The sequence below is a fragment of the Carcharodon carcharias genome, chromosome 17 (assembly GCF_017639515.1).
Source record: "Carcharodon carcharias isolate sCarCar2 chromosome 17, sCarCar2.pri, whole genome shotgun sequence".
Lineage (NCBI taxonomy): Eukaryota > Metazoa > Chordata > Chondrichthyes > Lamniformes > Lamnidae > Carcharodon > Carcharodon carcharias.
The window spans coordinates 104736509-104758559 of record NC_054483.1 but is presented as its reverse complement, the minus strand read 5'-3'; the positions used below and the strand labels follow the sequence as shown (position 1 = coordinate 104758559).

Below are 22051 nucleotides of genomic sequence, written 5' to 3'. Positions count from 1 at the left end.
CTTGTGTAGAGCATAATCAGTTGGAGCTAATGATCTGTTTCTGTGGTCAAATACTGTGCGATTCTTACATAAAACACAACCAAGTATAGGAATAGGAGGATAGAGAGGATGAATGCGTGGCTGAAGAGATGGTGCAGGAGGGAGGGCTTTAGTTTCCTGGATCACTGGGTCTGTTTTTGGCGAATGTGGGGCCTGTACAAGCCAGATGGGTTGCACCTGAACCGGAATGGGACCAACATCCTTGCGGGGAGGTTTGCTAGTGCTGTTGGTGGCGGGGTGGGGTGGGGGGGGTTCAACTAATTTGGCAGGGGGATGAGATACAGAGTGAAGGCACTGTAGTGGGTGATGCACAGCCAACTATAGAAGAGAAATTAAGTCAGTCTGGAAGGCAGAGCCAATATAGACCTGTTAAGGCACAGGAAATAATGCAAGGCTGGATTGTATTGATTTTAACACAAGGAGTTTTACAAGTGAGGCAGATGAATTGTGGGTGTTGATTAACACATGGGAATATGATATTGTTACTATCACAGAGACATGGCTGAGGGAAGGGCAGGACTGGCCTTATTCGAGGGTATAGAATCTTCAGGCATGACGGGGATGGGGGAGTGTAAAAGAGGAGGTGGCATTGCATTATTGATCAATGAGTCAATTACTGCAGTAAGGAGGGATGGTATCTTAGAAGGCTCCTCAAATGAGGCCATATGGGTAGAACTTAAAAACTAAAAGGGGGAAATCACTTTGCTGAGAGTGTACTATAGGCCTCCAAACAGTCAGGGGGAGAAAGAGGAACATATATGTAGGCAAATCTCAGAGACGTGTAAAAATAATAGGGTAATAGTAGGGGATTTCAACTTCCCCAATATTAACTGGGACAGTCTTAGTGTGAAAGGCTTAGAGGGGTGGGTGGAATTCTTAAAGAGTATCCAGGAGAACTTTTTGAGCCAGCACGTAGAAAGTCCTACAACAGAAGGGGCGGTACTGGGCCTAATCTTAGGGAATGAAACCAGACAAGTGGGAGAAGTGTCAGTGGGGGAGCACTTCGGGGATAGTGACTATAATTCTGTAAGATTTAAAGTAGTTATGGAAAAGGACAATGATGGACCAGAAATAAAGGTCCTGAATTGGGGGAAGGCCGATTTCAATGTGATAAGACAGAATCTGGCCAAAGTGGACTTAAGAGCAGCTACTTGTGGGAAAGTCTACATCAGACCAGTGGGAGTCATTCGAGAAGGAAATAGTGAGAGTTCAGGGCCAACATGTTCCCATAAAGGTGGAAGGTAGGATCAACTAGTCTGGAGAACCCTGGATGTCAAGGGATATAGAGGATTGGATAAAGGGAAAAACAGAGGCTTATGGCAGATAGAGGGCTGAAATCAGCGGAAGCCCCAGAGGAGTATAGAAATAATAGTTGGTGGGGTGGGGGGGGGGGGGTACTTAAAGAAAATTAGGAGAGTGAAGAGGGGGCATGAAAATCACAGGCGGGCAAAATAAAGGAAAATCCTAAGGTATTTTATAAATATATGAAGGGCAAGAGGATAACCAGAGAAAGAGTAGGGCCCATTAGGGACTGAAGTAGTAATCTGTGTGTAGAGCCGGAGGATGTAGGTGAGGTTTTGAATGATTACTTTTAATCTGTGTTCACTGTGGAGAAGGACGATGTAGGTGTAGAAATCAGGGAGAGGGACTGTGATATACTTGAACAAATTAGCATTGAAAGGGAGGAGGCATTAGTGGTTTTAGGGGGCTTAAAAGTAGATAAATCCCCAGGCCCAGATTAGATGTATCCCAGGCTGCTATGTGAGGCATGGGAGGAGATTTCAGGGGCTCTGACACTAATTTTCAAATCCACTCTGGCCACAGGAGAGGTGCCAGAGGACTGGAGGACAGTGAATGTGGTACCATTATTCAAGAAGGGTATTAGAGATAAAACAGGTAATTATAGGCCAGTGGGCCTAACATCAGGGGTAAGGAAACTATTGGAAGAAATTCTGAGGGACAGGATTGAGCTCCATGTCTAACAAATTTGATTTACTTTTTCGAGGAGGTGATTAGTTGTGTAGATGAGGGTAGTGTAGTTAATGTAGTCTACATGGACTTCAGTAAGGATTTGACAATGTCCCATATGGGAGAATGGTCAAGAAGGTAAGAGCCCATGGGATCCAGGGAAATTTGGCACATTGGACCCAAAATTGGCTGAGTGGCAGGAGGCAGAGGGTGATTGTCAAAGGCTCTTTTTTTGCAACTGGAAGCCTGTGACGAGTGGTGTACTGCAGGGATCGGTGCTGGGACCCATGCTATTTGTAGTGTACATTAATGATTTAGACGCGAATATAGGAGGTATGATCAGTAACTGATTGGGAAGGGTTTAAACTAAAACGGCAAGGGGATGGGAAAATGCAAGGAGTCAGAGGAGGGGGAATCAAGGACAAGAACAAAAGACAGAAAGGGTAATAAGAAAAGTGATGGAGAAATCAAGGGCAAGAATCAAACAGGGCCTCAATGAAAAATAGTGGGAACAGGACAAGTAATGTTAAAAAGGCAAACCTTAAGGCTTTGTGCCTTAATGTGAGGAGCATTCATAATAAAGTGGATGAATTAATCAAGCAAATAAATGTAAACAGGTATGATATAGTCGGGATCACAGAGACATGGCTGGAGTGTGACCAGGGATGGGAACTGAATATCCAGGGGTATTCAGTATTTATGAAGGGCAGACAAAAAGGAAAAGGTGGTGGAGTTGTATTGCTGGTTAAAGAGGAAATTAACGCAATAGTGAGGAAAGATATTAGCTCCGATGTGGAACCTGTATGGGTAGAGCTGAGAAACACTAAGGGGCAAAAAACGTTAGTGGGGGTTGTATATAGACCCCCAAACTGTCGTGGTGATGTTGAGAATGGCATTAAACAGGAAATTAGAGACGCATGCAATAAAGGAGCATTTGTAATTATGGGTGGCTTTAATCTGCATATAGATTGGGCAAATCAAATTAGTAATAATACCATAGAGGCGGAATTTCTGGAGTGTATACGGGTTGGTTTTCTGGACCAACACATTGAGAAACCAACTAGAGAACTGGCCATCCTAGACTGGGTATTGTGTAATGAGAAAGGAATAATTGGCAATCTAGTTGTGCGAGGCCCCTTGGGGATGAGCGACCATAATATGATAGAATTCTTCATCAAGATGGAGAGTGACGTAGTTGATTCTGAGACTAGAGTCCTGCATCTTAATAAAGGAAACTACGATGGTATGAGGTGCAAGTTGGCTATGATGGATTGGGAAACGTTACTTAAAGGAATGACAAACATTCAAAGAGCGCATGGGTGAACTGCAACAATTGTTTATTCCTGTCTGGTGCAAAAGTAAAACAGGAAAGGTGGCCAAACCATGGCTTACAAGGGAAATTAGAAATAGTATTAGATCCAAGGAAGAGGCATACAAATTGGCCAGAAAAAACAACAGACCTGAGGATTGGGAGCAGTTTAGAATTCAGCAAAGGAGGAAGAAGGGATTGATTAAGAAAGGGAAAATAGGGTATGAGAGTAAGCTTGCGGGGAACATAAAAACTGACTGTAAAAGTTTCTATAGGTAGGTGAAGACAAATATAGGTCCCTTACAGTCAGAAACAGGGGAATTTAAATTGGGGAACAAAGAAATGGCTGACCAACTAAATACATACTTTGGTCTGTCTTCACAAAGAAGGACACAAATAACATACCAGAAATGTTGGGGAACACAGAGTTTAGTGAGAGAGAGGAACTGAAAGAAATCAGTATTAGTAGGGAAATGGTGTTGGGGAAATTGATGGGATTGAAGGCTAATAAATCCCCAGGGCCTGATAATCTAAATCCCAGAGTACTTAAGGAAGTGGCCCTAGAAATAGTGGAATCATTGGTGGTCATCTTCCGAGATTCTATAGACTCTGGAACAGTTCCTACAGATTGGAGGGTAGCTAATGTAACCCCACTATTTAAAAAGGGAAGTAGAGGGAAAACATGGAATTATAGACTAGTCAGCCTGACGTTGGTAGTGGGGAAAATTCTAGAGTCCATTATAAAAGATTTAATAGCTGAGCACTTGGAAAACAGTGGCAGAATCGGACAGAGTCAGCATGGGTTTACAAAAGGGAAATCATGCTTGACAAATCTGCTGGAATTTTTCGAGGATGAGGGGGAGCCAATGGATATGATTTATTTGGACTTTCAGAAGGCTTTCGACAAAGTCCCACATAAGAGATTAGCATGTAAGATTAAAGCGCATAGAATTGGGGGTAGTGTATTGAGATGGATAGAAAACTGGTTGGCAGACAGGAACAAAGAGTAGGAATAAACGGGTCTTTTTCTGAATGGCAAGCAGTGACTAGTGGGGCACCACAGGGATCGGTGCAGGGACCCCAGCTATTTGCAATATATATTAATGATTTAGATGAGGGAACTAAATGTAATATTTTCAGATGACACAAAGCTGGGTGGGAGGGTGGGCTGTGAGGAGGATGCAGAGATGCTTCAGTGTGATTTGGACAAGCTGAGTGAGTGGGTAAATGCATGGCAGATGCAGTATAATGTGGATAAATGTGAGGTTATCCACTTTGGTAGCAAAAACAGGAAGGTAGATTATTATCTGAATGGCTATAAATTGAGAGTGGGGAATGTGCACCGAGACCTGGGTGTCCTCATACGCCAGTCGCTGAAAGTAAGCATGCAGGTGCAGCAGGCGGTAAAGAAGGCAAATGGTATGTTGGCCTTCATAGCAAGAGGATTCGAATACAGGAGCAGGGATGTCTTGCTGCAATTATACTGGGCCTTGGTGAGACCACACCTGGAATATTGTGTGCAGTTTTGGTCTCCTTACCTGAGGAAGGATGTTCTTGCTATGAGGGAGTGCAGTGAAGGTTTACCAGACTGATTCCTCGGATGGCGGGACTGACATATGAGGAGAGATTGAGTTGGTTAGGATTATATTCGCTGGAGTTCAGAAGAATGAGGGGGGATCTCATAGAAACCTATAAAATTCTAACAGGACTAGACAGGGTAGATACAGGAAGGATGTTCCTGATGGTGGGGGAGTCCAGAACCAGGGATCACAGTCTGATGATATGGGGTAGACCATTTAGGATTGAGATGAGGAGAAATTTGGTGAGCCTGTGGAATTTGCTACCACAGAAAGTAGTTGAGGTCAAAACACTGTATGTTTTCAAGAAGGAGTTAGATATAGCTCTTGGGGTGAAAGGGATGAAAGGATATAGGGAGAAAGCGGGAGCAGGCTATTGAGTTGGATGATCAGTCATGATCATAGTGAATGGTGGAGCAGGCTTGAAGGGCCAAATGGCCTACCCTTGCTCCTATTTTCTATGTTTCTAAGTAAGTTCACAGATGACACGAAAATTGGTGGTGTCGTAAATAATGATGACGAAAGCCTTAGATTATAGGACGATATAATGGGCTGGTAAGATGGACAGAGCAGTGGCAAATGGAATTTAATCCTGAGAAGTGTGAGGTGATGCATTTTGGGAGGACTAAAATGGCAAGGGAATACACAATGAATGATAGGACCCTAGGAAGTACAGAGGTTCAGAGGGACCTTAGTGTACATGTCCATAGATCCCTGAAGGCAGCAGGACAGGTAGATAAGGTGGTTGAGAAGGCCTAATGGATACTTGCCTTTTTTAGCCGAGGCTTAGGATGTAAGAACAGGGAGGTCATGTTGGAGCTGTATAAAATGCTAGTTAGGCTGTGTGCAGTTCTGGTTGCCGCACTTTCGGAAGGATTTGATTGCACTGGAGAGGTTGCAGAGGAGATTCACCAGGATGTTGCCTGGGCTGGAGCATTTCAGCTATGAAGAGAGACTGGATAGGCTAGGGTTGTTTTCCTCAGAGCAGAGAAGGCTGAGGAGTCCCTGATAGAGGTATACAAAATTATGAGGGGCATAGATAGGGCAGATAGGAAGGAACTTTTCCCCTTAGTGGAGGTGTCAATAATGAGGGGGCATAGATTTAAAGTAAGGGGCAGGAGGTTTAGAGGGGATTTGAGGAAAAATCTTTTCACCCAGAGGATGGTTGGAATCTGGAACAGATTCATGAGGGGGTGGTAAAGGCAGGAACCCTCACAACATTTAAGAAGTATTTAGATGAGCACTTGAAACGCCACAGGATACAGGGCTACGGGCCAAGTGCCGGAAAGTGGGATTAGAATAGATAGGTGCTTGATGGCTGGCATGGACATGATGGGCCGTAGGGCCTGTTTCTGTGCTGTATAACTCTATGACGACCACTGCTCATCTGATTCACCTGCCAGTTTCTTGCTGTATCTGCCCTGGGGGGGGTTTGATGGGGACAGTGTAGAGGGAGCTTTACTCTATTTCTAACCCTGTGCTGAACCTGCCCTGGGAGTGTTTGATGGGAACAATGTAGAGGGAGCTTTACTCTGTATCGAACCCCGTGCTGTACCTGTCCTGGGAATGTTGATGGGGACAGTGTAGAGCGAGTTTCAATTTGCCTGCCACGATTCAGTATTGCGAAAATGGTATCGAGTTGCGCGTTTGACACTAAATAGGAATGTTTTTGTTTTTAACTTTCATTCTTGAAATAAAGCAGTTGTGTGCTGTAACATGGGTCTGTTATTATTTGGATTTCAAATCTACATCATAGTATTTCAATCATTCACTGCTTGACTCCTATTGAGGAAAACAGCAAACCTTCTGCCTCAGATTGTTGACCTGAGAACCCATTTGTTGTTGCAGATCTTTTATATCGTCACATCCCGGCAGCTTCGACGGTTAGAATCTGTGACCGGGTCCCCCATCTACTCACACTTTAGTGAGACAGTGACTGGTTTGCCCATAATCCGAGCCTATGGGCATCAGGCCCGATTCCTGATGAACAATGAACAAATCATTAATGGAAACGTGAAATGCATCTTTCCCCGGATTGTAGCAAACAGGTAATATCCTTTCCTGTATGTTTGCTCATGCTTTTCTTAACAGTTTTAAAATTCATTCATAAATGCTAGGCCAGCATTTATTGCCCATCCCTAATTGCCCTTGTTCAGAGGGTATTTAACATTGCTATGGTTCTGGGATCATATGTAAGACCAGCAGATTTCCTAAAGGGTAGGAGCCAGATGGGTTTTTACAACAAGTGGCAATGGTTTCATGGTTATCATCAGGCTTCTAATGCCAGATTGTTATTGAATTCCAATTTCACCATCCACCATGGTGGGATTTGAACCCAGGCCCCCAGAGCATTACCCTGGGTTTCTGGAATACTAGTCCATTGACAATACCACTATGCTAACACTTGCCTGTATTTGTTGGTGCAGAGACCATAATCATTGTGTGGGGACCTGATGGAATCTGAACTGAACAGAGCATTCAATCAATTGTCGAATCTTACACCACAGGCAGGGAGAGGGGGTCTTGTGGCACAGTGGGCTCACGTCCCTGTCACTGAGCCGGAGCTCCAGGTTTAAGTCCTACCCCACTACTTAATAGCAAGGAAGGTGCATTCGTTATGTTAGCAAACAGGTTAATTATCAACCTGCAGATCCTTCTAACACACACCAAGTAGAAGTAGAAGAGATTCCTGGTCAGCCATGTGATGGTAAGAAAGTGGAGCCTCTACCATCACTATCCATAGCTCCAAACTGCAACATGCCTGTAAAAGTACAGGCTGCCATAGCAACTCGGACTCCCCGAGTGAACTATAACACACCACCACTACATCACAGGAGGAGACCATTCAGCCCATCATGTCTGTTCTGGCTCTTTGAAAGAGCTAACCAATTAATCCCAATCCCCTCTTTTCCCAAAGTTCTGCAATTTGTTTTTCCTTTTTAATGTTTATACAATTCCCTTTTGAAAGTTACTATTGAATCTGCATCCACCGTCCTTTCAGGCGGCACATTCCAGATTGCAATAACTTGCAGTGTTAAATCAAAATTCTCACTCTCCCGCTCTTGTTCTCTTGCCAATAATCTTAAAATCCTTGTCGTCTAGTTAACGATCCTCCAGCCAGTGAAAAATGTCTCTCTATCTACTCTGCCAAAACCCCTCATAATTCCGAATGCCTCAATTAAATCGCCTATTAATCTTCTCAGCTCTAACAAAAAGGTGTAATCTGAGGCTAGGTTAACAGTTGGACATTAATTTGTAAGGCAAGGCAAATGAAGAGGATAGATTATGCTCTGACAATGCAGCACTCGGCTTAGATTTTGTACTCAAGTCTCTGGAGTGGGACTTGAACCCACAACCTTCTGACTCAGAGATAAGAAATAAAAACAGAAAGCGCTGGAAAAACTCAGCAGGCCTGGCAGCATTTGTGGAGAGAGAAACAGAGTTAACATCCTGAGCCTGTATGATTCTTCTTCAGACTCAGAGGTAAGAGTGGCTACCAAATGGACCACACTGAGGCCTAGATAATTCACTGCACGTGAAGTAGTTTGGGATGTATCTGAGAGACTCATATAAGGAGCTATATGAGATATGTTTATACTTAACCTGTATACTGTTGGCAGTCTGCCCCATTGTAGCTGTAAGGGAACCATCACCTTGTCTTTCCTTGCAGGTGGCTTGCAGTTCGCCTGGAGTTTGTCGGCAATTTAGTGGTGTTCTTTGCTGCTCTGTTTTCTGTTACTTCCAGAGGCAGTTTGGCTAGTGGGCTGGTTGGTCTCTCCATTTCATATGCATTAAATGTGAGTACATCTCCCATTGTAGACATATACTGGTTGGGTTGATTCAGCTGTTTCAACATTTCTAAATATCATGAGTTGGGTCAAACTCCTCTGGTTAAACGTTTCCTTTCTGCCCAGTTCTCCACATGGCCCCTCTTGCAGCTGAGACGCCTCAAGTTATTGGGACTAGTTGTATTTTCACACCCATCTTCACCTGGTCAAGGGCAAGTAGGGATGGGCAATTAGTGTCGGCGTTGCCAGTATTCCTCACATCCCCACAATGAATAATAAAAATCAATTACTTTTATCTGAGAAGGCTTATTCTAGAATTGTAGAAATGTTGCTACTGGAGGAAGCCATATGGTCCATCCTGCCTTTCCTTGTGCTAGCTCCCCTCTGAGAGCCAACGGCTATCTAATCCCACATAACATCGTCGTTCCTACTCCCTTTGAGATTTACTTCCATCAAGTGCTTCAGTAATTCTGTCTCAAATATCCTGACCCTGGTTTAATGTATTCCATAATCGAAGAGTCCTATGCATGAGAACATTTCTTCCACCTTTCCAGTTCAAGTTCTAAAGTTAAATGTCTTTACACGGCTTCCTCAAAGGAATGAATGAGTTAGGGAGTCTGTGTGGCTTCTTCCTCCAGTAGCAGTAAGGATCAAGATTGGTTCAAGGATACCTACCAAGCTAAGGACTCTGCAAGTTTGACATGAACCTCCTTGTGTGAGGGAATCACAGACAGACCCACATCCCATCACCTTATGGGGAGTCACGGATGCATTCCTGCACCGTATTGAGTACTCGAGGACACAGACCCCATCATTTAACTGTGTGTGGAAGCGCAGGCACAGACCTGTGCCCTATCCTGCTGTGGCGTGGACCTTCAACATCTGCCTGGGATTGTGGCACTGTGTAGGGTAACTCTGGTGAATGTTGTCATTCAGTGAGCCGAGTCACTCTCTGTCTCTTCCTCTTGTGCTTGCTTTGATCAATTGTTTTTCTGTCCACTTCCCCTCAGGTGACCCAAGCACTGAATTGGCTGGTCAGGCAGACATCTGAGCTGGAGACTAACATTGTGTCTGTGGAGAGAGTTTCCGAATATACCAAACTGGACAATGAGGTATCCAGAATGCAGTGATGGGAATGAGGGGAAATGATTACAGGGTTCCCTGGAATTGGGAGACAGCAATGAGACAGGCATCAATCATCATAGACAGGAGGACTGGAATTGATTTGAGTTACACCAACGGTACAGCACAGAAACAAAGTGCAGTGTGATAATGGCTGCATTACCTGCTATCAATTTTATGTGATGTTGATCAAGGGATAAATATTGGCCCCAGGACACCGGGGAGACTTCCCCTGCTCTTGTTTGAAATGCAAGTTCTTTCCTTTAGGTTGGTGAGAGGAAATGCAGTGAGGATTGACAACCCCCCCGCTCCCCCCTCGCTCATCCCACCCTGCCATAACTCCCTGAAGTTTGAGAGTGTTGGGACATTTAGTGCCGTTTAGAGTGAACTAATATCTGGGGGACATGTACTGCTCTACTCTTAGCTCATTATCCAGCAATGGTCAAGAGAGGAATTTGGGCATTTTTATAAAGTTTAGCGCATAAAAAGAAAGCTTGTTTTTAATGATTTTTTTTCAAATTTGTTTCTTCTCAGGCTCCTTGGGTAATGGACCATCGACCAGAAAAGGACTGGCCAGACAAGGGGGAAATTAAATTCCTGGATTATGAGGTTCGTTACAGACCAGAGCTGGATCTGGTGCTACACGGCCTCACTTGTGACATCAGGCCAAATGAAAAGGTAAAATAAAAATAAAAATAAAATCATAGAATCTCACAGCTTAGAAGGAGGTTATTCAGCCCACTGGGCCTATGTTGGCTTTCTGAAAGAGTCATCCAATTAGTCCCACAACCCCTGCTCTTTCCCAATATTCCTGCAAATTTTACCTTTTCCTATTTATCCAATTGTTTTCTGAAAGTTACTATTGAATATGCTTCCACCACCCTTTCAGGCAGCGCATTCCAGATCCTAACTCGTTGCGTGACAAAGGATTCTCCTCCTCTCCCTCTCTGCACTTTTACAAATTACCTGAAATCTGGGACCTCTAGTTCCTGACCCTCCTGCTAGTGGGAACAGTTTCTCCTTATTTACTCTCTATCAAAAACCTTTATAATTTTGAATGAGTCTACTAAATTTCGCCTTAACGCCTCTGCTGTAAGGAGAACAATCCCAGCTTCCCTAGTCTCTCCACATAACTGGAGTCTCTCATCCCTGGAATCGTTCTGGTAAACCTCCTCTGCACCCTTTCAAAGGCCATGACATCCATTCCAAAGTGCAGTGCCCAGAATTGGACACACACTGAAGACGAGGTTTAGCCAGTGTTTTATAATGGTCATGACTTTCAACCATTTGTGCCCTTTTCTCAAAACTTATTTTTTCTTTGCAAATTGGGCAGTCTTGTTGGTTCAGTAAATTCACTAACCAGATCAGGAAGGGCGTAGGTTAATCTGTGGTTTGCGCTATGATAGCTAATCTGAGAGTGCCCCAGTCGACCACAGCGTCCCAGAGTCAAGGAGGAGAGAGAGGAAAGAAATGAATGCACTGTGGTTCAATATTCCTGATTGCTGTCCAGTTAAAGCTTGGCCATAAAATTGGACTCAGTTGTGATGCACTGCACAGTCAAATAGCTTTCATACTAGAGAATGGTTGCCAAGAACAATGTTGACAATTCTCTTCTTATGCAGTTTAAATTGTTGTTCCCTTTAGAATTTATATTCTTGAGAACTTGTCCTGACGAGTGTAAGATGAAAACGTCAACAGCATGTCCTTTTTTTTCAGCAACACTCAAGTTCTATACCATCAAAGGGCTTTGTTGTCTTTTGTTAAAATGTTTATTGAATAGGGGCAGTGTCTGCTCTCTCAGACAGATGTGTGTCTGCGCTGTCTCTCAGACAGGTGTCTGCGCTCTCTCTCATACAGGTGTGTGTCTGCTCTCTCTCTCTCTCAGACAGGTGTGTGTCTGTTCTCTCTCTTACAGATGCGTGTCTGCTCTCTCTCAGACAGGTGTGTTTGCTCTCTCTCTCTCAGACAGGTGTGTGTCTGCTCTCTCTCAGACAGGTGTGTGTCTGCTCTCAGATAGGTGTGTGTTTGTTCTCTCTCTCAGACAGGTGTGTGTTTGTTCTCTCTCTCAGACAGGTGTGTGTTTGCTCTCTCTCTCAGACAGGTGTGTGTCTGCTCTCTCTCAGACAGGTGTGTGTCTGCTCTCTCTCAGACAGGTGTATGTCTGATCTCTCTCTCTTTCCCTCAGGCAGGCGTGTGTCTGATATTTCTCTCTCTCTTTCTCTCGGCCACAGATTGGCATTGTTGGTAGGACTGGTGCTGGGAAATCCTCCTTGACCAACTGTCTATTCCGCATCATTGAATCAGCCGGGGGGAAGATCCTCATTGATGGACTGGACATCTCCACCATCGGGCTACATGATCTGAGACAAAGACTCACCATCATCCCACAGGTAAGAAGGGAAAACAGAAGGAATTTGCATTTCTATAGCACCCTTCACCACCTCAGGATGTCCGAAGGAGCTTTGAAATGTAATGTTGTAATATCAAGAAACATGACAACTGGTTTACACACAGTAAGATCCCACAAATAGGAACGTGATAATGAACAGATCATCGGCTTTTTCGTGATGTTGGTTGAGGGATGAATATTGATCAGGACACCGGGAAGCTCTACATATTTTGTGTGATAACCTTAGTATTGGAGCTAGGTCATTCAGGAGTGAAATCAGGAGGCAATGCTTCACACATGGTAGTGTGAATGTGGAAGTATCTCCCTCAAAAAGGCTTGGATGCCATGATTTTTTAATTCGTTCATATGATTTGGGTGTCGCTGGCTAGGCCAGCATTTATTGCTCACCTCTAATTGGTGGGGGAAGGAAGGAGGGAGGTGGAGTTCAGTTGAAAAATTCAAGACTAAAATCGACAGATGTTTGCTGGGGGTAAGGGTATCAAATGGTATGGCGCCAAATAGAGCTGAGGTACAGATCACCCATGATATGACTGAACAGCAGGGCAGGCTCGAGGGCTGAATGGCCTTCTCTTGTTCCGATGAAAGGTATGGTCACTTACGCCAACCACACCCAAGCTCCCATTCTTTAGAGCTGACTTTGCACTGATGGTAGGTGGACTATTGTGAGTGATGTGACCTGCTTGTGGAAATTGGAACGAGTGGGTGGATGGCTTAATGATCTTGAATTGAGAAAATGGTGAGAAACTCTTTCCAGTGACAGAAGGGTCAGTAACCAGAAGGCATATATTTCAAATACTTAACAGAAGAGCTACAGGAGAGATCATACCATGTTTTTGATAACATTATTATAAACCTCCCCAGCCCTAAGCAGAACAATCCACCTACCTGAAATTCCTGGAACCACTTCGCACAATCTTCTCTGTACCCTTCCTAAGGTGTGTGTATGTTTGCAAAGGATAACCTGATCAAGTAAGTTTGGAAAATTCTAGTTGGGGAAATGAGATTGGTGGAACCCAGCATGCACTGACAAACCTCGATTATTTTGTTGTCAGGATCCCGTGCTGTTCTCGAGCACGTTCCGGATGAACTTGGATCCTTTCAACAGATACACGGATGAGGAGGTCTGGAGATCATTGGAGCTGGCTCATCTGAAACAGTACACTCATAGTTTACCCAACAAACTGCAGCACCAAGTATCCGAGGGGGGCGAGAACCTCAGGTATGTTAAATACTGGCCAATCACAGGGCTAGGACCAAGCCTGGTTGGGAAGATCGCAGAAGCTATTGGTTGTTGTGTCAAAATGAACTTCCTTCAGAACTGTAAACTTAACCTGGGCTCCACACTCTTGTGTCGAACTACCAACAGTGAATCAGAGATGGGGAAGGAACAATCATGGTTCATTATGTGCACCAGTGTGTACCAGCTACAAGATGTGCTACAGCAACCCACCAAGGCTCCTTCGACAGCACAGTCCAAACCTGCAACCTCTACTGCCTGGAAGGACAAGGGCAGCAGATGCATGGGAACACCACCACCAGCAAGTTCCCCTTCAAGTCGGATTGCCAACCCTGGATGGACATATTCCTGGAGGCTTCACCATATGTCCTCCCTGTTCCAACCATCCCCCCCCCCATCTCCAATATTTTTAAACAAATAAATCAAAAGTGTGCAAGGGAATTACACAGTTATTTTGTTTTTTTAAAGCTCTATGAGTTTTTCTCCTGGGTTTGCTTGAAGCAGTGTTCAGGAGATTAACCGTTAATTCCTGGAGGGTTGGCAACTCTGTCTCCAAGACATTCCCCATCCTGACTTGGAAATATATCGCCGTTCCTTCACTGTTGCTGGATCAAAACCCTGGAACTCCCTCCCTATGTGGGTGTACCTACACCATATGGACTGCAGCAGTTCAAGAAGGCAGCTCACCACCACCTTCTCAAGGGCAATTAGGGATGGGCAATAAATGCTGGCCTTGCCAGTGACAGTCAACTGCCATAGAAGAATATAAAAAAATTGACCCCTGGTGTAGGGTGTTTGAGAGAGGGAAAGAGAAAGAGAGAACATGGTGGAGTTCAGCTCCCTTGACTCCTCAATGTCATGAGCTGATTACAAACATGCTTGGCCCAAAGACCTCATATAAATTTTTATAAAATCACTCTGCATTGTGGTTTAGGGGTTGGTTATTTATTTGGTTCTGTTTTGTTTTCCTTCAGTGTGGGTCAGCGGCAGCTGCTGTGTCTTGCCAGAGCCCTCTTGCGGAAATCTAAGATCCTCATCCTGGACGAGGCCACAGCTGCTATTGATCTTGAAACAGATGACCTGATCCAGACCACTGTTCGGACAGAGTTTGCAGACTGCACCGTGCTGACCATTGCCCATCGCCTACACACCATCATGGACAGCACAAGGTAAAGAACCTGTAATTGTAGAGCATCCTGCACAACCTCAGTATGTCTCAAAGCGCTATACAGCCAATGATGTACCTTTTTGAAGAGTAGTCACTGTTGTAATGTAGGAAACGTGGAACTCAATTTACACACAGCAAGATCCCACAAAAAATTACATGATCATAATCAGATAATCTGGTTAATGATGTTGATTGTGGACTATGCGAAACAATCATGTCCCAGTTTTCTAGTTAGCTGTAGAGGGGATTACAGCTGAGTTCGATCTTGACCTTGCATGTCTCTCTCATATACCCCACCCACACGTACAGACAAATGGGGGTGGTGTAGTGGTAATGTCACTGGACTACAGCGGCCCAGCTAATGCTCTAGGGACATGGGTTCAAATCCCACCACTGCAGCTGGTGAATTTGAATTCAATTAATAAATCTGGTCTTAGTAATGGTGAACATGCAAGTACCATCAATTGTCATAAAGCCCCATCTGGTTCACTAATGATCTTTAGTGAAACATGCGACTCCAGATCCACAGCAATGTGGTTGACTCTTAAATGGCCTCTGAGATGTTCAGTTCAAGGGCAATTAGGGATGGGCAACAAATGCTGGCTTTACCAGCGACAGCCAAATCCTATGAAAGAATAAAGGATGTCTACACACATCTATATATATATATATATATATGCCTTCCTCACAAGATCATTGCGTGAGCTCAGGGTTGTTTAAAAAGAGAAAAGGCCTCACACTTTAAGTCTTTTCTATGGGCAGAATTTAGCCTTGGTTGGGCCAGCTCTTCAGGGGCGTTTGGGAAGCTGACCACTGCTCGCGATCAAGGCCGGAAGGTGATTTCACGCTGTTGGGTCAATTAAGGCCCGCCCAGTATGAAATGCGAGTAGCAGCACATGTGACTTTGTCACATGAGTAGGGACACGTTATAATCGAAATTTAAAAACATTTATTTTACTTTTACTTGGTGTTGGAAGCCCGTGGATGAGGTTTCCCAAAAAAAAAATGCAAAGGCTGCCTGGCCTTTTCGCTTGCCCGCCAACCATAAGGTTGGATGTGAGGCAGTGAAAAATTTAACTTAATTGATATTTTAATGGTCTTAATAGGCCTTCTAATTGTCGGCGGGTGTGCTGCCGATTCCTGCGTGCGCCCTCCGACTGAACTACCACGTGACTGCACGTTGATGTCAGGACACTTACTTTTCTTTACACGCTCGAGGTGAAAATTCTGCCCTATGTATATTTCTGGCATGGGAGATGTTAACCAGCATCTCCTGGTGGAGGAACTATTTATGCTAGAGAAGAAAAGGGATTGGTTGGCAAGTCAACTCTGGCCAAGGCATTGCCATGGTGAAAGCAACAGGTGAACTACAGGCTCCCCTAGCTCCCGGGTAGTTCAAAAACGCCACAGGCTTGAACATATTCCTTGTGCCTTTTCCTCCTGTAGTATAAATTGTTGTGATCATTTGAAATTTGGTATTTGTCCTGATGAGTCCAAGATGAAAAACTTGGGCAACATGTCTCTCTTTTCAGCAATATTCAAGTTCTCTACTACCAAGTGACAATAACCTCTCTTTGTTTTGTGATAGGGTGATGGTTTTGGATGCTGGAAGAATCGTTGAATTTGACACTCCCTCCACTCTCCTCCAAAGCCAAGGACTTTTCTATTGTATGGTAAAGGATGCAGGCATAATATTAACAGGGGACACAGCGTTTTGAGAGTTTCACTGGACATGACAACATGGTGTCAGTAACAACTGAATGAAAGTTCTGTTACTGCTTTAGTGCACATGTCGATGCTGTACAATTCAGTGACCTGAGGCTTTACAACAGGCTCCCAAAATTTCCTTTCTTATTTTTAAATATGAAAAAGACTTGGAATGAAGCATTAATGATTTGCAACATATGAAAGTTCAGTATGGCTGGAATTTTATCTATGGCATTTACCAGGCGAGGTGCTTAAGGCACAGGAGACGTACCATGGTTTGGTTAACAGGGCAGTCGGCGATGGATTGAGATTTAACAGCTAGTCTACTGAAACTTTGAGCCACGTATTAATATGGCACCACACTCTTAGTTAAGGGATTATCAAATTCTGCTTACCACCCCCAGCCCTCCACCATACTCACCGACCTACATTGACTTCCTCTTTATCAATGCCTCAATTTTCTCATTTTCAAATCCCTCCACTGCCTAACCCCTCCCTACCTTTGTAATCTCCTCCAGCCCCACACAGAGCTCTCTGTGCTCCTCCAATTCTGGTTTCTTGAGCACCCAGATTTTAATTACTCCACCAATGACAGCTATGACTTCAGCTGTCAAGACCCCAAGCTCTGGCATTCCCTAAGCCTGTCCATCTCTCTCTCTCTCTCCTCTTTGACTAAGCTTTTGGTCTCCTATCCCAATATCTTTTTGGGAGGCTCAGTGTTAATTTTTGTTTCAGAATCACGCATGGAGCACTTTAGCACATTCTGCTATGTTAAAGGTGCTATAAAATTCAAGTTGTCGCTGGTATATAAGTGCAATTGTTATGAACAGTTTTAGACAACAGTCTCAACTCTTCCCGAATGAAAGAGAAAGAATTTCTGTGATTTAAATGTTTTACTCACAATGGTGTGCTATTGTGGGGCAGTTGTAGTGTGCCTGATCTTGCAATGTTTGATGGGTAAGATTGAGGCTACTGGCAATGCCACAATCACAGGTTCACATTTCCATATTACACAAGGATAAATAACATCTGTTCTACTTACTGTGCCAGTGTGAATCAGAGTGTTTGTTAAGGCAGGAATGCAATTCTGTTTTAATACTGAGTAATTTGGCTTCATCTCAAGAGGTGTTGATTAAAATCAGCTCTGCCTTTTGCCTCTGAGCAGTATTGGATTGTGACTGTGTGTGGGAGGTGGGCGTATGCTCACTTGCAAAATCAATTCCTTTCTCAGGAATCAATTATTGAGAAACTGGACAGTAAACACTAGAGCTTTGTTTCAGAATATCACTGAGGGGGTCAGCATTCAGGCACTCAGGGGGTCAGGGGTCAGTTACTGGGCGGGGGGGGAGGGGGGGAGGGCACCATGGGAGCCAGCGTTCAGGTACTGTACTGGGTGACTGGTGAACACCCAACAGGAGCCACAACCTTCAGGAAAGAAAAGAAGAAAATGAGGGGGGAAAAAAGGTCAAGTAATACTTCAAACTACTAAACGTGTCTTTCACAGAGACACACACGCACACAATGTTGAACAAATAAAATCCTTTTAATTGAAGAAAGGAGAGATACCTTCATATGTTGATGGACTGCACAGGATGGATAGACTGCATCCATTGATTAGAAAGAGCTGTTCTAACTGCTGAATGGGAGTGTTAATATGTAAACTTGCTGCAGATCGGGAACACTGCAGCTATGGTCATCTTTGTATAGCACCAAAATGTCAAAGCAGGTTTGGCCTGTATTAGTTCCAGCAATTAGTCCATTTGGTCAGTTTAAACCAAAAACCCTTTCAGAAACATCCTTGAAGAAATAAGACACCAACTCCACTGGAGGGCCCACTGCTCTCTTCCACTGCCTCAGAAGGTAAGCCAGCGCAAACCACTGGATCTGATATGGCAACCGTCTTTGCACTGTTTTTCCAGAGCAATTTTCCATCACTGAACCCTGCCAAGGGTGCCAGGCTGGCACTGCCAGGATGTTCTAGACCCACAATAAAGACTTGGGACAGGAGTTTGACGTACACCAGGAGCTGGCCAGTTCTGGGGAGCTTGCCTAGTGCCAGGGGCGAGGAATATCGGCCTTAAACTCCATTGTTGTTGCCCATGTGCAACTGTCAAGGAGCCGGAACACTGGGTGCAGGAGGTTGGGTCACAAACAGACCATGCTGTGGTAAAGATTAGCTGCCTTTCGAGCATGACTAAGATACTCTGTCAAAACAACACTGAACAGCTGAATAACATGCACCTTTGGCCATATTAACCAACTTTAGGAACTGATTGAAAGCAAGTTTTAGGCACAGGCACATGTGCACACTGACACACAACGGTGTACTTTTTACCCAAATTTCTACACCAACCCCGCCCCATGTTCCCTCCTTAATATTTTAGACAGTCTCCATTGTCCATTGCTGTTAAGAAGAGGAAGGATCCATTTATCCCCTGTTCTGCCATTCAATCAGATCATGGCTGATCTCCTCCAGCCTTTTGTATTTTGATGTTGTTCATCAGTCACAACCCAAGATTCAGATATTTGGTTTAGAAACCCTCCTCCTCCCCCGATCTCCCTCAATCGCCCCATTGGTCCTATACCATCAACATCTTGAAGCAGATGGACTGCCCACTGTTTTCCACACTTGTCAGAGTAACAGAACAATAAGTTACTGCTAAGGCCTCGCCCTCTCACCAGTCACTTCCAAAAGTAATACTCCAGGTGGTTAAGTTGCAAACTTTTGGTCTTGTGTAGTGTAAAATACCAATGTGCAGTCAAGGATACATTCAGCTGAAAATGCCACTTTCCACATGTAAAAACAGCTGGAGGTATGGTTTAATTACGGCCTAGCTTGAGGCTTTTCATACTGGAAATAATCACCAGACGGTATATCTGAAACCTTTCTCAGCAACGGGACACAATTCCCCCATCAGTTTATAAATTTAAATTGTGCCTTATTTGTGAATAAATTGTAGGTTGCTACAAGGTTATGCAAATACACAATAGGAAAATCTGGCTCTTTGTATCGTCCTGATTTCAAAATGGTTACCTTGGAAACATTGTGGTGGCTGGGGGTGGGGGGGGGAGAGAAAGACCAGATCAGTAACAGATTTGAAATACTGTTAAGTTCTTAAAAAAAAAATTGTTCTGGGAATTGTATTATATCTATATATATATACATAAAATATATATATATATTTTTAAGCACTAATACATTGTCAATTGAGGTCATTTTTGTATAATGCCAAAATGTCAAAGCAGGTTTGGCCTAGATTAGTTCCAGCAATTATTCCATTTTCTCAGTTTAAACTAAAACCCTTTCAGAAACATCCTTGGCGAAATAAGACACCAATTCCATTGAGGGGTCCACTGCTCTCTTCCACTGCCTTGAGTTTGGAGTGAGACAGCTTTTACTCTTAGGCTCAATTGTCTTAAAACACAAGAGGGCGTGCATGGTTGTTTCTTCCTTTCTCTCCCCCCATGCCCTCCTCATTCTTCACGTGTATTCAGTCTTTCTGATGTAAGTGGCGGGGACATAACCCCGCCTTCCGTTAGCTTCCGCCAGCCACCATTCCTGGTTTCCGTTCATGTCTTGAAACCGCAGGATTCGTACACGCTGGTTGTTGACTATGGAAAGTTCATTAGCGCACCGGGCTCGGAAATCATAGACTGCATAATAAACCTAGAGAGAGCAAGGGGGGGTAAGAGACAGAAACAACAAAGAAAAAATAATCAGACATATAACAGTAGCTCCTCATTACTGAACAGAAAAGACTCATTCAATCCCAACACCTCAGCCAGTACTGATTACTGACCTCAAACCAATGCTGTTAACTTGGCCCATTTGGGTCCGAACACTTGAGGTGCATTGAGCACATAATCTACCCTGAACCTTCAGTGCATTACTGAGGGAGAGCTGCACTGTCAAAGGTGGACTTGCATTTCTATAGCACCCTTCAGGAGCTTAGGACATACGAAAGTGCTTTACAGGCATTGTAGTCACTGTAGCAAATGCGGCAGCCAATTTGCACCCTACAGTCCCACAAACAGCAATAAGAGAATGAAAAAATAATCTGATTTAGTGCTGTGGGATTGTTTACCGCCACCTTCGAGGTCAGATGAGACATTAAACTGAGGGCCCATCTGTCCATTCAATTGAACATTAAAGACGCCACCTCATTCTTTTGAACAAAAGCATAGGAGTTCTCCCTGGTGTCCTGGCCAATACTTATCCCTCAATCAACATCACAAACAGATTATCTAGTCATTATCACGTTGCTGCTTGTGGGATCTTGCTGTGCGTCATTGAGCTGCAGTGTTTCCTACATTACAACAGTGACTACACTACAAAAAGTACTTCATTGGCTGTAAAACATGTTGGGAATTCCTGAATTTGTGAATGGCATTACAGGAATGGGAGTTCTTCTTTTATGTAGGTGTCATCATCCACTTCAAACATTTTCCAACCTGCCCCATTCCACCAGATCACTGGAGAGTAAAAAGAGGGAAGCTGAACCCATTATTTCTTGCCCTCACCAGATGAGGATTTTTTTTTTTTTAGTTCTTTCATGGGATGTGGGTGTCGCTGGCTAGGTCGGCATTTATTGCCCATTCTAGTTGCCCTTGAGGTGGTGGTGGTGAGCTGCCTTCTTGAACTGCTGCAGTCCATGTGGTGTAGGTACACCCACAGTGCTGTTAGAGAGGGAGTTCCAGGATTTTGACTCAGCGACAGTGAAGGAACAGCCGATATATTTCCCAGTCACGATGGTGAGTGACTTGGAGGGCAACTCCCAGATGGTGGTGTTCCCATTTATCTGCTGTCCTTGTCCTTCTAGGTGGTAGCATTCGTAGGTTTGGAAGGTGCTGTCTAAGGAGCCTTGCTGCAGTGCATTTTGTAGATGGTACACACTGCTGATACTGTGCGCCGGCGACGGAGTGAATGTTGAAGGTAGTGGATGGGGTGAAGTTTAATGAACCAGTATGGAGCACCCTCCAAGCTCTACTCCTCTTACCTGCTGCCCAGGATCATAGTTGTTGCTTTCCAGATATCCCTCTTGTGATGAGGCTCTACGCAGCCCTCGCCTGCACTCCCGGGATTTTCGCGGTAGGGAATATTCCATCTGTTTGGACCGTTTTGGCTGCACCGTTAAGTAGGAATCCTTTGCCGGTAACTGGTGAGTTGCCAGTGATTGATGAGAGCCAGTTGCTGGTGATGGGTCGTAAGTGTTGGATCGCTGCATCAAAGCGGGTGGGCGTGGTGAGGAATCGTCAGCTGGGTTTGGCCGTGGCGGGGATGCGGTCAGGCGCGGTGGCGAGGGTTCCGGTGCGTTCCTTCGTTGTGATAGTGCTTTTGGGGGAGGAGCACCCATGGTCTCCGTGGAAACGTGCGCCTGCGGAGAGGCGGAGAATGATGCCATGCCGCTGGAATGATTCACTGCCACGATCGAGGTGCTGTTCTGCCTCGAGATGACTGGAGACGAGCCCCCATAACCAGATTCATTGGACGAGTGGCTCTCCTCTGAGATGTCAGAATGGCTCCGTCTAGGGTTATAGGGCTTCAGGAAGGAGCTGTACACAAAGCCCTTTATCACTGTTGGGAGACAAGGTGCAGAGTGTTAACACTTCCCTTCCCCTCCCATGCCTCAGTTTCCTTCCCATCTCTTCCCTCGGCTCTAATTCATTCTGGGCTGAAGCTCTACCTGGTATCAGCCATGGCTCTGGGGAGCAGTCATGCCTCCCAG

At 44.6% G+C, this 22051-nt stretch overlaps 2 protein-coding genes across 2 annotated transcripts in view; one reads left to right on the top strand and one right to left on the bottom strand.

The window, feature by feature from the left end:
* Window positions 1-16534, top strand: part of abcc2 (ATP-binding cassette, sub-family C (CFTR/MRP), member 2) — a 130884-nt gene extending 114350 nt beyond the window's left edge. The window contains exons 25-32 of the mRNA XM_041209599.1: window positions 6742-6941; window positions 8564-8690; window positions 9692-9793; window positions 10338-10481; window positions 12035-12193; window positions 13266-13432; window positions 14425-14619; window positions 16207-16534. Of these exons, the coding sequence (XP_041065533.1) occupies window positions 6742-6941; window positions 8564-8690; window positions 9692-9793; window positions 10338-10481; window positions 12035-12193; window positions 13266-13432; window positions 14425-14619; window positions 16207-16336 (1224 nt within the window). The 3' untranslated portion in view covers window positions 16337-16534. The remainder of the gene's footprint in view (window positions 1-6741; window positions 6942-8563; window positions 8691-9691; window positions 9794-10337; window positions 10482-12034; window positions 12194-13265; window positions 13433-14424; window positions 14620-16206) is intronic.
* A 1315-nt stretch (window positions 16535-17849) lies between these two features.
* LOC121289693 (dynamin binding protein) overlaps window positions 17850-22051 on the bottom strand; it is a 137672-nt gene continuing 133470 nt past the window's right edge. Inside the window, exons 16-17 of the mRNA XM_041209318.1 lie at window positions 21323-21900; window positions 17850-19992 (exon numbers count right to left, since the gene is read on the bottom strand). Of these exons, the coding sequence (XP_041065252.1) occupies window positions 19807-19992; window positions 21323-21900 (764 nt within the window). The 3' untranslated portion in view covers window positions 17850-19806. The remainder of the gene's footprint in view (window positions 19993-21322; window positions 21901-22051) is intronic.